General features: G+C 38.9%; 2 protein-coding genes across 2 annotated transcripts; both read left to right on the top strand.

The window, feature by feature from the left end:
- Positions 1 to 2055: 2055 nt before the first annotated feature.
- ifngr1l (interferon gamma receptor 1-like) lies at positions 2056 to 9724 on the top strand. Its single transcript, XM_072436751.1, has 7 exons — positions 2056 to 2280; positions 6558 to 6675; positions 6758 to 6933; positions 7142 to 7314; positions 7395 to 7560; positions 7658 to 7770; positions 8288 to 9724. Exons 1-7 carry the CDS (start codon positions 2208 to 2210, stop codon positions 8615 to 8617), a joined length of 1149 nt encoding a protein of 382 aa, XP_072292852.1. The 5' UTR covers positions 2056 to 2207; the 3' UTR covers positions 8618 to 9724.
- A 1054-nt stretch (positions 9725 to 10778) lies between these two features.
- il22ra2 (interleukin 22 receptor, alpha 2) lies at positions 10779 to 12750 on the top strand. Its single transcript, XM_072437017.1, has 5 exons — positions 10779 to 10850; positions 11443 to 11557; positions 11649 to 11827; positions 11913 to 12055; positions 12601 to 12750. Exons 1-5 carry the CDS (start codon positions 10781 to 10783, stop codon positions 12748 to 12750), a joined length of 657 nt encoding a protein of 218 aa, XP_072293118.1. The 5' UTR covers positions 10779 to 10780.
- The last annotated feature ends 1082 nt before the right edge of the window (positions 12751 to 13832 follow it).

The raw sequence follows: 13832 nt of genomic DNA on the forward strand, positions 1-13832 counted from the left end.
CTGGTGTCTAATATTATAGGGAGTTATCCTGGTGTCTAATATTATAGGGAGTTATCCTGGTGTCTAATATATTATAGGGAGTTATCCTGGTGTCTAATATTATAGGGAGTTATCCTGGTGTCTAATATTATAGGGAGTTATCCTGGTGTCTAATATTATAGGGAGTTATCCTGGTGTCTAATATTATAGGGAGTTATCCTGGTGTCTAATATTATAGGGAGTTATCCTGGTGTCTAATATATTATAGGGAGTTATCCTGGTGTCTAATATATTATAGGGAGTTATCCTGGTGTCTAATATTATAGGGAGTTATCCTGGTGTCTAATATTATAGGGAGTTATCCTGGTGTCTAATATTATAGGGAGTTATCCTGGTGTCTAATATTATAGGGAGTTATCCTGGTGTCTAATATTATAGGGAGTTATCCTGGTGTCTAATATTATAGGGAGTTATCCTGGTGTCTAATATATTATAGGGAGTTATCCTGGTGTCTAATATTATAGGGAGTTATCCTGGTGTCTAATATTATAGGGAGTTATCCTGGTGTCTAATATTATAGGGAGTTATCTTGGTGTCTAATATTATAGGGAGTTATCCTGGTGTCTAATATTATAGGGAGTTATCCTGGTGTCTAATATTATAGGGAGTTATCCTGGTGTCTAATATTATAGGGAGTTATCCTGGTGTCTAATATTATAGGGAGTTATCCTGGTGTCTAATATTATAGGGAGTTATCCTGGTGTCTAATATTATAGGGAGTTATCCTGGTGTCTAATATTATAGGGAGTTATCCTGGTGTCTAATATTATAGGGAGTTATCCTGGTGTCTAATATTATAGGGAGTTATCCTGGTGTCTAATATATTATAGGGAGTTATCCTGGTGTCTAATATTATAGGGAGTTATCCTGGTGTCTAATATTATAGGGAGTTATCCTGGTGTCTAATATATTATAGGGAGTTATCCTGGTGTCTAATATTATAGGGAGTTATCCTGGTGTCTAATATATTATAGGGAGTTATCCTGGTGTCTAATATTATAGGGAGTTATCCTGGTGTCTAATATTATAGGGAGTTATCCTGGTGTCTAATATATTATAGGGAGTTATCCTGGTGTCTAATATTATAGGGAGTTATCCTGGTGTCTAATATATTATAGGGAGTTATCCTGGTGTCTAATATTATAGGGAGTTATCCTGGTGTCTAATATTATAGGGAGTTATCCTGGTGTCTAATATTATAGGGAGTTATCCTGGTGTCTAATATTATAGGGAGTTATCCTGGTGTCTAATATTATAGGGAGTTATCCTGGTGTCTAATATTATAGGGAGTTATCCTGGTGTCTAATATTATAGGGAGTTATCCTGGTGTCTAATATTATAGGGAGTTATCCTGGTGTCTAATATTATAGGGAGTTATCCTGGTGTCTAATATTATAGGGAGTTATCCTGGTGTCTAATATTATAGGGAGTTATCCTGGTGTCTAATATATTATAGGGAGTTATCCTGGTGTCTAATATTATAGGGAGTTATCCTGGTGTCTAATATTATAGGGAGTTATCCTGGTGTCTAATATATTATAGGGAGTTATCCTGGTGTCTAATATTATAGGGAGTTATCCTGGTGTCTAATATATTATAGGGAGTTATCCTGGTGTCTAATATTATAGGGAGTTATCCTGGTGTCTAATATTATAGGGAGTTATCCTGGTGTCTAATATATTATAGGGAGTTATCCTGGTGTCTTTAGACGGGGCGGTGGCTGTCTCCAGAACAAAAAGTTGCAGGAAATTCCCCGTAGATTCCGGGTTCAATATTCCCCTTTCCCAATGGTCACGTGTTCTCAGAAAGGGAAACAAGGTCGAAATATACAACTTTTAAACATCCGCCCTACACTCGGACGTTTGTAAAGTACTAATGTAACGTATTTCTTCTTGAGCGTGTCTGATCTCCACAGAACACGCACGAGCGTGAGCGCGTGAGGACGCAGAGGGGCGTGGCATCAGGCTCCGTTGTGTCCACTTCCGCTTTGCGTGGATCCATGGGCCTGGGAGCGCTGCATTAGCTCATGTCGCATGTCCACAAAGTCTTTTCAGGAGCTTTTGGGAACGTAAGGAATATGTTTTGATCTGAGCCTGTCTTCGATGGACAATAAGTAAACGACACGAGGACAGATCGTCTTTCAGTTTGTGAAATAACCATTAGCTAACATGGACACGCGCGTCATTCCCTTCGTCTTTGTGCTGAGCTGGTGTGGGACACATGTGGAAACAGCCGCTGCTGGTGAGTCTCTCACTTTAGCTAAAACAGCTCGAATTAAACCAAATTGTTCATTAACTTGTGAGACAAAGGTTTGGGCAGTTGCTATTAGCGGGCATCGCAAATAACTTGTTAGCACTGCAGCGTTTGTAACCCGTATTACAAACAAACATGTCCACAGTTTGACCACATATTACTGCTTTTAAGATCCGTATTATCCAACTCCATGTCTCTCATGTATTGGCAAAAACACTCTGGACATGTGCAAGACCAAGCAGAACATGTTGATTTACTCCCTGGACGTTTGATTTATTTCCTTGAGACGTTACACTTGTTCTTTTGGGGTTTCTTAGTTCCTCTTTTTAGTTTTATTTCCCTGGCCCTTAAGTTGTGCAATCAATTCCTGTCTAACTATTATTGACTAAAGGCTCTAGACATATTCTGTCTGTTAAGGGCCTTTTTATCACATATTATTACACACGTTGGATATTGTTATTTGCATATTATATTAGGCTTACGTTCTTTTTGGACTTTTGATTATTTATACCTTATTGTCTTGACACTGCCCATGTCTCGTCTCCATGACATCTGAAAAAGGTATTTGGTTCTCAAAGACACAAAACTGATGACAGATTGTTCACAACACTATATGTTCTGTTATTATTATTTGAAGTCAAAACATTATAGTCTTATCAATTGACTCATTTTGAGTCACTCAAATCCCCCTCACAGTTTGTCTGAAGTGGCTGCAGGATTGATCCAGTCAGTAGTTTTATTATCCGCCTCCATATCTTGTTTTTTCTTTGCATGTCGTTAATATTCCCATATTTACTGTTTGGTCTCGCTACAGTCCAGTGGAATCCAAAGTCTTCTTGTGCCATTTATAATTTAACCGAAGCAGAAAGTGAGTAAAATGCTGCTAAAACCAGTAATTTAAGTAGGGTTAACCTTTAGTAACTTATTAGTAACTTAGTCAATTATCGGTCGACCAAGATTTGTATTAGTTGATTCATTATTTCATTTATTTATTTATTAAATCTTTATATTGACCAAAACAGAGGACATAGGGTGAGCTAACTTTTTTTTAATTAAATATGCTGCTTAGTGTCACTTTTTGTCATAAATAGTTGCTTTTTTCATGAATTCCCTTGAGACTCTGGACAGTTAATAGTTTTCAGAGCTTTTCAGAGCTTCCTTTTTGTCGACCAAGAACGTCTTCAGTCGACCACAACCCGAGCTGTAAGATCAGTCACAGTTTGAATGACGCGATATACAAAGGCTGCAATTGTTGAAGTGCTCCACAAACACAAACACATCCTGCCTTAGACTAACACAGTAGTCAGAGTTTTACTGTTACTATTATTAAGAGAAGGAACATAATCCAACAATTATTCAGGATTATTGACACATTACATCAAGCTATGTGAATGATAAAGTAAAGAGATTTTTAAGTTGATAATAAACATATAATAAAGTCCAGATATAAAAGGTGTCGGTGTAATTCCTCATTTGTCCAGGGCTGTTTGTTTCTGTAAGGAAAAAACTAAACATTTCGACTCTCATCCGAGAGTCATTCTCAATCTACGAAGACCGGGAACTTCAATACTTCCCCTGCTCTAGCAGGACCAGCCCACCACCTGGACCTCCTGATAAAGTGTTTTGGTTTCACTTGAAACAACCCTCTTTGTTTACTATAAAACCAGATATAAAAGCTTTTTACTTTCAGGGTTAATTTTTTATTTTCAATTTTTTGTTGTTGCTTCTAAAACGTGTCACAATGACAACATTTTTAGTTTAATTTGATTGTATTGTGACCTGTAATCCCGATTATTGATGAACTGAACAAACTTTATCACCGTGTGGTCTGGATCTGTTCAAACCTGTTCTGAAATGTGTGTTAGCTCAGTTCTTTTAATCGTTTGGATCTCAGTTTTTTTGTGAATTCCCCTGAATGCTTTTAAAATGTGCACTTTGAACAGAATCTTATGATTAAAACATAAATTCAATCAAATACTTTTCCCGAATGGTGCAGCCTTTCTTAAAACAAATCTCACACATGATCTAAGTCTGTCTAGCTGACCTAATTCTACACAGAAACTTGTTTGGGTTGTTTGAAAAGCTTGATGAATAAATATGCTCCTTTTTTTGGTTTATATTGGACTGTTTTTCACCCAGATTCAGCCTCGACGTGTTTTTAAAAAGCTGTTTGATGCGGTTTGTTGTGCTTACACGCTCCACCGCAGCCCCGTCACCACACTGGCGGTTAACACCTTTTACACCCACACACCAGTGATTGTGTGTTTTGTATGTGAATGGCGCAGCATATTTAGAGCAATTCTATCTGCACAAATATTGTCGAAAATGAAAGTCACGTGTTTGTCTCTCGGCGCAGTGAGTCAGAGTTGTAAAGGTTTGGGGAATACCTGAAAGAGTATCACGAAGAGCTGGACCATTTGTATCACATGCAGATAAAGCCAAAGATATTCACATCAATACTGCTTTTATTTGAATGGTAAAACAGTTAAAGATTCATGCCATACAATAACTTAAAAACATGTATTCCTCTATGTCAAAATTGTGTCAGTGTTTATTATTTAGAGTTTGTCTTAATATGTATTGGATTGTGCTGTTTATTATTTATTTCAGAGTCCCCCGACTGCTCTCCCTGGGGTCTTATGAAGCACATTAACAATAAAAAAAAACAGTTCAGTCATAACGCGTTTTGCAAATACACACAACTCTGTCACTTTACTTGGTTTGCATTAATCAATGGCATGATTACATTTTCAAACAAGGATTTCTTACAGCTTTTTAAAACCTCATGATTCTCCATTCGCATCATTTCTTGCGGCAGCACAGTGAGAAATGCCTCTGTATAGAACGTGTTTTGGCTGTGTGTGTGTTCTTTGTTTAGGCAGTGACAGTTGGGATGTAACTGTGGGGCTCAAAGTGTGTTTGTTCAGACTTTATTCAAAGACAAAACCAAACTGTTACCACCAGTCTGACTTTGACTTTCCACCATGACCGTGTCGTACATGGCATAAGCATGAGTTTGATCCTGAGCGATCTGGAGTTCGTTCAGGTCTTTGCTGGATTCACACAATAGTGACAATACCACAGGAACAGTTGTCCAGGTGAGAGCAGTTACCAGTTTTCTTTCTTTTGGCATAAAATGAGCATTTCTTCTAATTAGTGAGACATTTGTACTCATTAGAAACCACATTATTTATGAGTAGACCATGACATAGTTTGGTCTAATGCGAATTGTTCTAATAATTGGTGGTTGTTGTTGTTGTTAAGTTTAGTTTATTAGTTAAGTTATTAGGGACAATGCACATAAAACATTGACCTACAGGAAAGACGCTTGTGCCAGTTCACTGCAAAGTTGTTCATTTCCACCTGCAGTCCCTGGACAGGTTGATGTCAAAAATGGCGTTCGTGCTAATAAAACACAATGAATGTACAGTATACATTTCAAGAATGTTGATACAATCACTCATTTAGTAAAGTCAGTCCTACTCCAAAACATCATCTATCTAAACACACATCCGTACAATATATACCATTTTCTGACTAAGTGACTTCGATGCACTCATTTGCTCATACTTTTGAAATGATGTTCACTTACCACATGTCACTCTGGATTAGAGCTGGGTTTCGATTCAAATTTCAAGAATCGATTCGATTCCGATTTTTACGTTTCAAAATCTTTTTTTTTCTCGATTTTCTCAGATTCCATCCGATTCGATCCGATTTCGATTCGATCCGATCCGGGGGTTAATGTTATTAAAAATGAAAAATGCATTTGAACCGTTTCCTTCACTTCATGACTGTGTAGAGAAGCAACATATTAAAACTAGTATTATATCAATATTAAACGGCAAATCTTACAAGTATTGGTAGTTACTGATGGAAGACTGATGAAAAGGTTAAGGGTCAATCTACCTTCAAGAAAGATAATCCAGGAGTCCTGAATTATCTTTCTTGAAGGTAGATTAAAGTTCACTGAGGGAAATGTAGAAAATAATTATATTAAAAAAAAAAAAAAAAGTCGATCTTTGGACGTACAAATCGATAATCGGTCATTAATATGCGAATCGATTAAAAATCGGAAAATCATTTTTTTCAACCCAGCTCTACTCTGGATCCTTTTTGTCTTCTCAATTTAATGGCATTCAGGGGAAGTTCTTGTGATCATTCTCCGTTGGTTCCATGGCACACTTTTCACACGTTTGGCTCCCTCTAGTGGATTCCCGCTAACATTACATTTGTTTGCTGACGCTCACTGTCCTTTTCTGCAGTGCCGCCTCCAACTAATGTGACACTGCGTTGTCACAACATGCAGAACACTCTTATGTGGACGTATGAACAGCTGTCGAATGGACTCAAGTTTAAAGTGCTCGTCAGGTCAACACAAAGGTCAGTTGAAGCTTTTAACCCATAGTTGTATCGCATTTCAGCTTAATATACGGTAATATATTTACATTTCTTTTTCATTTAGGGACCCCGTTTCATTTTTGGTGAACTCTACGTCCTTTGACCTGTCTGATTATTCTGACCCGGGCAATGAGTACATGGTGATGGTGTCTGCTGTGAAGGACGGGGTCCAGTCTGAGCCAGTACCTGAGGAAGGGATTGAGTACAGCTATTTCAAAGACGCCCTAGTAACAGTTATATGTACGTGAGACGGAGATGTATAAAGTTTTTATTCAAACATACTATTTTAGTTTAGTTTTTATTTTTAGTAAAGTTTATTTTCTCCTTGTTGCACTTTGTTACTCAATACTAGACCAGTCGAGGAAATTTTTGAGGGGTGAAAAAGACCATGTCCCCAGTGTGTTTTCTGGTCACTGATGTTCTGTGTGTTTTTGCTTCTGCTCGACAGGTAAAGTGGACCTTCCTTTGGTCAATGTCGCCCTAGAGGACAAACATCTGCACTTCAGCTTCACACATCCAGGACTTTTATATCCCACCAGTCACAAACTACGGAAGAAGAAAAACTTGGACTCGCGAGCTGGCCAGCCCCTCTTTCAGTACCACGTCACGATCATAAACCAGGTCGGGCTGCATTGCATTAGTGCTGAACGTGTAATATTATGTTATTCTCTTTCTAATTTGATTTCTTATGCTTCTTGCAGAACGTGTCGCATGACTACACGTGCACAGAGAGCATATGTCAGGACAAGTTTCTCGTCCATGACAGTGAGGAACCTTATTGTTTGAACATTTCTGGGGAGATGAATAAAATATCAGTGCAGGCCACAAAGCTGTACTGTTCAGAACCTCTGAAAGCAGCCGGAATCAGTTGAGTTTCACAAGGTTTTTTTTGTTATATTGTCCTGTACGTGAATCTTTAGACCCGTGACAATAATGATGTGGTTGTTTCTGAATTATTTTTCAGGTGTCCTCGCTTACGTTTTACCTGTTGTCATTGTGTTGGGGTTTTTCCTGATCATTGGGGTCATGGTGTTTCTTAAGAAAACGAGACGGAAAACTAACAATCCAAACGTTCTGGTAAGTTTGTGGTGGAAAATGTTCTCATGTTTATTTAAAACATGTATTATGTGCACCTCCTCCAAAAAGTGACTTGTCTTTGAAGCGCTGCACACCAAATGCGCTTCGAATGGTTGATCCATAAAGACTTAATGGACACCAGATTAGAAACAGCTAAAGTTTGGCACATAAATGTCTGCACACACTTAATGGTATTGTTTATTTTCCCAGTGAATAAATAAATGCACATTAAATCATTTAGATTCCCAAGCATAAATCTGTGTTCAGGCACATTCCTGGAAATTGATGAAATAAAATATGCAATTGGCAGAAGAATACAGAGTACTTACTGTTGGTATTGTTCACATACAATATTAGATATTCCTAATACATCTACAGATTCTCCAACATATTGAGGAAAGGTTTTGTAAAATTTCAAGACAGTTTCACACACACTAGACATGACCAACTGAAATCCAACTAAATACAAGAAATGTTTTGTACAAGTCCCTTACATTTGTTCTTGTTTGTCTTAAAGACATTTGCCCGTAATAACAGGGCTCCACCGTCACCTGGGAATACAGAGGTTTTGAATCCTGTAGATGTGGTGCCTCGCGCTTCTGAAGCGCCCATCCCACAGTCCCAGGACACATCCGTGAGTAGCCCGGGTGTAGATGACCTGCGACTGCGTCTTGGACTGCCAGACAATGACCATGAACCCGAGCTGGAGGAAGTGCCGGAGACACCAGGCTACACAGAGGGAAGGTGCTTAGAGGAAGACGAGGATGAAGTGGAGGAGGCACCGTCCCCGAGATCATACGAGTCACGCCCTTTAGTGAATAATTATGAATCCAATCACATGCAATAGTTCCAATCATTTATTCAAATTCCCAAATACAAATATGATATTGGTATGCAGATACTAGCCTTTTATTGGAGCAGGATTTGTCCCATGAATCTGCAGCACTGTTGCCCAGATGTGCACTTTAAGTATATTTGCTCAACTCTAGGTTTGCAAAATTTATCATGTTCAAGTCTAAACATTTCAAAAGATAATTTTAAATGAGAGTGAGCTCTTGTTGTTTGCACCTTACCAAAATAACTTAAAAAGTGACTTTGATTGTACCTGATGAATATTAACTTTAACAGTGCTACGACCGTATGAAAACATGACTCACATCATGCACTTTAAGTTCTGTTACACTGAACTGAGCACTTAGGCCTTTTTACACTATGAGCGGGCATAACCTGCCTCCGTGCTTCCATGTTCTGTACAGCAAAGGTCAAACCACGGGGGGGCAATCTGATTGGCCTTTAGCTCAAAGTGACACAAATAAACATCCTGAGGTAAAGGCCAACGCGCCGCTGTGAAAGATGGAGGTTTATAAGCCATAGTATTTGCCTGATGTTTGTCACCTATTCTTTGTCTAATGTTTAATGATGTGCCATTGGCTTCAAAGATGATGCACTTAAAATGATGTGATGAGAGTTGCCTGTTTTAGAATGATTCATGTTTTTTTAGTGAATGTTTGGCTGTGTTACCTCTGCGATGAGCTGGCCAGGGAGTGACCCGCCTGAGGCCCAAAGTCACTGGGACAGGCTCCAGTGACACGCCTGAGGCCCAAAGTGGGACAGGCTCCAGTCACCCGTGACCACTAACGGGAACAAGCGTCACAGAATTAATTAATACGTGATTTTTTAAAAATGTGTATATATATTTAAAATCTTGTAAAGCACTATCCATTATGTTGAGACTCTAAATAACCTTGCTGTATCATTAAGTCGGGAACAGTGGTTTTATTGTTAATAATCTCTGTGGTTATACATCTGTTCAGTTCATGTATATAAGTCACTGCCTATGTTTGGAATTGGACTTCATGTTTTTCTTTTCAACTGCATCATTTCTACTGTACAAGTATAATGGTATTCAGTTCTTTTGTTTATTACTATAGAATAAATGTTTAAAGAAAAAGCAGATGTGTGTTGACATTTGAGGCCTCCATGTTGTTCCTCTGAAGAGTGATTTATGGAGCAGTGCTCATCTTCCTCTTTGCTGGTCCAGTGCGTAGGAGTAGGACCTTTTCCCAATAGAGAAGAACAATATTTTAGTTTTAGTTAGAGCTGTGAACTCAAGGCTTTTACTTTAAAACTGCAGTTTGTTCGAGGTAAGTTGTCGATCTTTCATGTCTGATACACGATCAGGAATTTTTTTTAGCATCAAATGTAAAATCAAGCAACAGTTTTAAAAAATACAAGCCCAGAATTAAAGCAGATTTAAAGGTTTGTTGGAAAAATAATTGTGGCTACATGTCCATCTTTATGACCATAAAATACTTATTATTTTGGTCAATAACCAATGTTTGACCAATACTTATTCTTCACATATGAAGTGACCTAAAAAGTACAGTAAATTGAAAAACAAAACCGGTGCAGGATGATTAAGAATTTAGAAATGTATGGGTAATTTATTTAACTTCTCGGTATCTGAGAGATAAAGTCAGTGGTTTCATGTGTTTTGATACCGATATCACAGATTTCACCAATAACCCATCCCATACTTAATACTCTAAAACAGGGTAATATAAAGTCCTATTGTATGTTATGTAAGCGTTAAAATGCATTTATACAATGATTTATACAATATTCTAATGATTCGTGTGTGCAACCATCATCATCACTCAATGTTTATCAGTGTAAATTTCATATATTGCACAACAAACAGTTTCCATACGGTGTTTCCAGTCAAACTGGGGCGATTCTACCGGAAAGCAGCGCCCGCAGCGCACTTCAATGTTCAAATGTTTTCTTACATTTGCACTGTTGCATTATCATAAATACTGCTCAGGTATTCTTAGGTGACCCATTCATAAAGTTTGTATTGTTGTATGTACCACATGACCACAGGGTTTGTAGTTTGATGCCCGTCTTGAAAAGTGATCTAGGATGAATCACGCAGGAGGAACTTAAAAAAAAAGAAGTGGTTTCGTTTAAAAGGCCGTGATGCTCGGAGCTCCTGCAGTGAGTGAGGAACATGAGGAACATGAGAGCTCTGCTGGGGGCCGCCGTGCTGCTGGGGACCATGAGAGCCGCTCTCACACAAGGTACGCACTCACTCAACAAGAAAACTGCTTGATATAGTTTAGTTCACAAACTTTCAGAAAATGTGAGTTTGTGTTGTAGAATTACTAGTTCTTTTGTTTTTGAATTTTCTTTAAATGTCTTTTCGGACACTTAGGTGGGTTAAAAGTTAGACACAGACTGTGAAGGCTGTAGATTGCATAGCTCGAATTAATGAAATAAATAAATACACCATGTTTTTCACTAACATTAATAACATGTAATTATAGTTATTTTCTGTATTTATATGCATATGTATAGGCCAGCCATGCATGCTATAAGCCTTTTAATGTCACAAGCTGTATTCTGTTTATGTTAGTATAGGTTTGAAAGTATCAATACTTTATACACTTTTTATCACATTTTATCTTAACCATATATGTCATTTTGATTTATTTAAATTACAATTCTTATTTATTGGTATTTTATGGTTGGCGTTTATTTGACTGTTTTTATTGTTTTGGGACAATAGTAAGATCAAACTCAGCACTTATTCTACTGTTGCTTTTCCTTGTTTTATTACATGTATAATATAAATCAAGTGTGTTTTGACTGTAGCCTCCTCCTCTGTGTCAGTGGGCCTTCTGCCTCCTGCTCAGGTGCACTTCGACTCCGTGGACTACAAAACCACTGTGCTGTGGACCCCACCCTCCAACAGCTCCTCCCTCAAATACTTCGTCCAGTGGAAGATGTGAGAATAAGAATAACCTTTCCTTTGCATTGTTGTGATGATGATGACGTCATCCCATGCAGTCCTCTGATTGGCTGATGTGTGTCCGCAGCTATGGCGAGCCTCTGTGGGTAAACGTGAACCACTGCCAGGGCATCCAGAAGCCCAAGTGCAACCTCAGTGACGTGACCTCTGACCTCACCGAGTGGTACTACGCCCGGGTGCAAGTGTCTTCACCCGCTGCTACATCACCCTGGGCTTTGTCCCGCAGGTTTAGCCCACGTTGGGACTGTATGTCTCTATATCTCAATTATTTATTATATTAGATGAATTTTCTTTTAATCAATTGTATGCATGTTTCTTTATTGTCCCACAGCCAAAATTAGCCCACCGTTTCTGAGGCTGAACAGCACGCAGAGAGGAATCACGGTCCGTGTGAAACCTCCACGCGCACAGGTCCGGAAGAAACACAGGGACCTGTTCTTCAAGATCTACCTCACCAGAGAGAATGGACAGGAGGTACAGAGTGTAACAAGTAACACTAGGATTTATATCTATTAATACAATGCCAACAAATGACCCAATGGTTTGTGGGCACTGGCACCGACCCTCATCCTGCTTCTTCTCTTGACACATTTTGGACTGTTTGAAATGTGCAAAACGAAGCATCTCTGGAGCAATAAGAATGGAAAACTATTGTAAAACACTGGAGAGTTTATATTTAAGTACTCCTTAAATCTTGATCTCGCCAGTCTCTGAAGGCTGTGGCAGGTTACAATTAGATTTAAGGTGATATATGTTTTCTGCTGTTTTCCTTGCTAAAATTCACCAACAAATTCCACAAATGCATGTAAATGAAATAGAAGTTCATGTTACATAAAATCATATATTGCATTTATATTGTTGTGACCTTTGATAATCCAGTTACTACTAAACAAACAGAAGAAGAAAAGGGGAAGCGCCCTAAACAACAAACAACACAAGAACACTATAACACTTTGCACTAAAATTATATTGTCATTTTTAGCTCTCCGTGTGCAAACCGTCACATCTTCTGTCCACAGGAGGAGTGGGAGATGAACTGCTGCTTTCACAAACTGAACATTAAGAACGTGAAGCGCAAGGCCCAGTACTGCCTCCAGGCCCAGACCGTGCTCCCGCTGCAGGCCCGACGGAGCATGCGCAGTGAGGCCGTGTGCATCACCTCGAAGTAAGCAAATACACTTGATTTATTTCCAGTAACTCCCAACGGGTCTATCTATATGGGGCTTTAGTTTTGACAGTATCATCAGTGAAAGCCAAGCTCTCTGTGTGAACAAAAGCGGAGTCGAGTGTCCACTGTCAGGGCTCAAGGGCCCCGCGGCTCAGGGGCCCCGCGGCGCAGAGACACAGCGCGCGGGAGGGAAACAGAAACTCCTCAGGGAGAAACACGAGCCACAATGGCTACAATCACGTCTATTTTTAGATCAGTAACAGACATGGAGATAATAATGACAAATGGACTCTTCTTTGTGCTGCTCGGTGACGTTTGCTCCTCTCTCTGTTTTGTGTGTGTGTCTTACGTCATTACGTCATCGCTGAAGATGAACGTGAGGCCTCGCGCTCCGGATCACGACATGGGACAATCAACGCCGCCGTCCCGGACTGTTACTGGAGGTCACACGGATCAGGCTGAACTTAGGGCCCCGCAGGATGTAGCAAACACTGTAAATAAAAGGCCACGCTTCAATTTGACTTTTCTACCTCAATGAAAGTGACACGCGGCCCATTCCACCGTCATTTCACGTTATGGGTCAGATCTGTGGAGGGGCAAGGTACTCACAGAGAATATTTTGGGGCAATGAAATACTTGAAGACATAAACAAATCCATGAGAACGTTCCAGACTAAGCAATAGTGCTGCAATTAATGATTATTTTAGAAGTCGACTTGTTAGATGATTATTTCCATTGTACGCTGTACTTTTTGAACATATGATCAAATGAAATGTTGAAATATGGTGACTGAAGGCTTCTAGGTAGAGAATATCTACAAAAAAGTAAATTATTGATGAAAATGTGAGAATGTTTACTCTTGTTGATTTAATAATGCCATTGTCTCTGTTGCACAATGTATTTTCAACTGTGTTATAGAGTCTGTACATTTCAGATAACAGAGCCATTTACATGAAGACAAGGGTCCACCAGAAAAGTTAAATATGTACCTTTAAATACCAGCATTATATGAATGTGATTAATTATAATAAATAAATAGTTAACAAAGCCATGTGTGATGCGTGCACCTGTTACATTACATAC

This window comes from Eucyclogobius newberryi, unplaced genomic scaffold, assembly GCF_026437365.1.
Source record: "Eucyclogobius newberryi isolate DKJ021-1_F unplaced genomic scaffold, fEucNew1.0.hap1 SCAF_8, whole genome shotgun sequence".
Classification (NCBI taxonomy): Eukaryota; Metazoa; Chordata; class Actinopteri; order Gobiiformes; family Gobiidae; genus Eucyclogobius; species Eucyclogobius newberryi.

What these genes read in the sequence shown, in the direction of transcription:
- il22ra2 (XM_072437017.1), top strand. Translation starts at nt 10,781, where the DNA reads ATGAGGAACATGAGAGCTCTGCTGGGGGCCGCCGTGCTGCTGGGGACC. An exon ending in GAGAGCCGCTCTCACACAAG is followed by an intron (nt 10,851 to 11,442) that starts GTACGCACTCAC and finishes CCTCTGTGTCAG; the next exon opens with TGGGCCTTCTGCCTCCTGCT. An exon ending in GTTTAGCCCACGTTGGGACT is followed by an intron (nt 11,828 to 11,912) that starts GTATGTCTCTAT and finishes ATTGTCCCACAG; the next exon opens with CCAAAATTAGCCCACCGTTT.
- ifngr1l (XM_072436751.1), top strand. Translation starts at nt 2,208, where the DNA reads ATGGACACGCGCGTCATTCCCTTCGTCTTTGTGCTGAGCTGGTGTGGG. An exon ending in CTCGTCAGGTCAACACAAAG is followed by an intron (nt 6,676 to 6,757) that starts GTCAGTTGAAGC and finishes TTTTTCATTTAG; the next exon opens with GGACCCCGTTTCATTTTTGG. An exon ending in CTAACAATCCAAACGTTCTG is followed by an intron (nt 7,771 to 8,287) that starts GTAAGTTTGTGG and finishes TTTGTCTTAAAG; the next exon opens with ACATTTGCCCGTAATAACAG.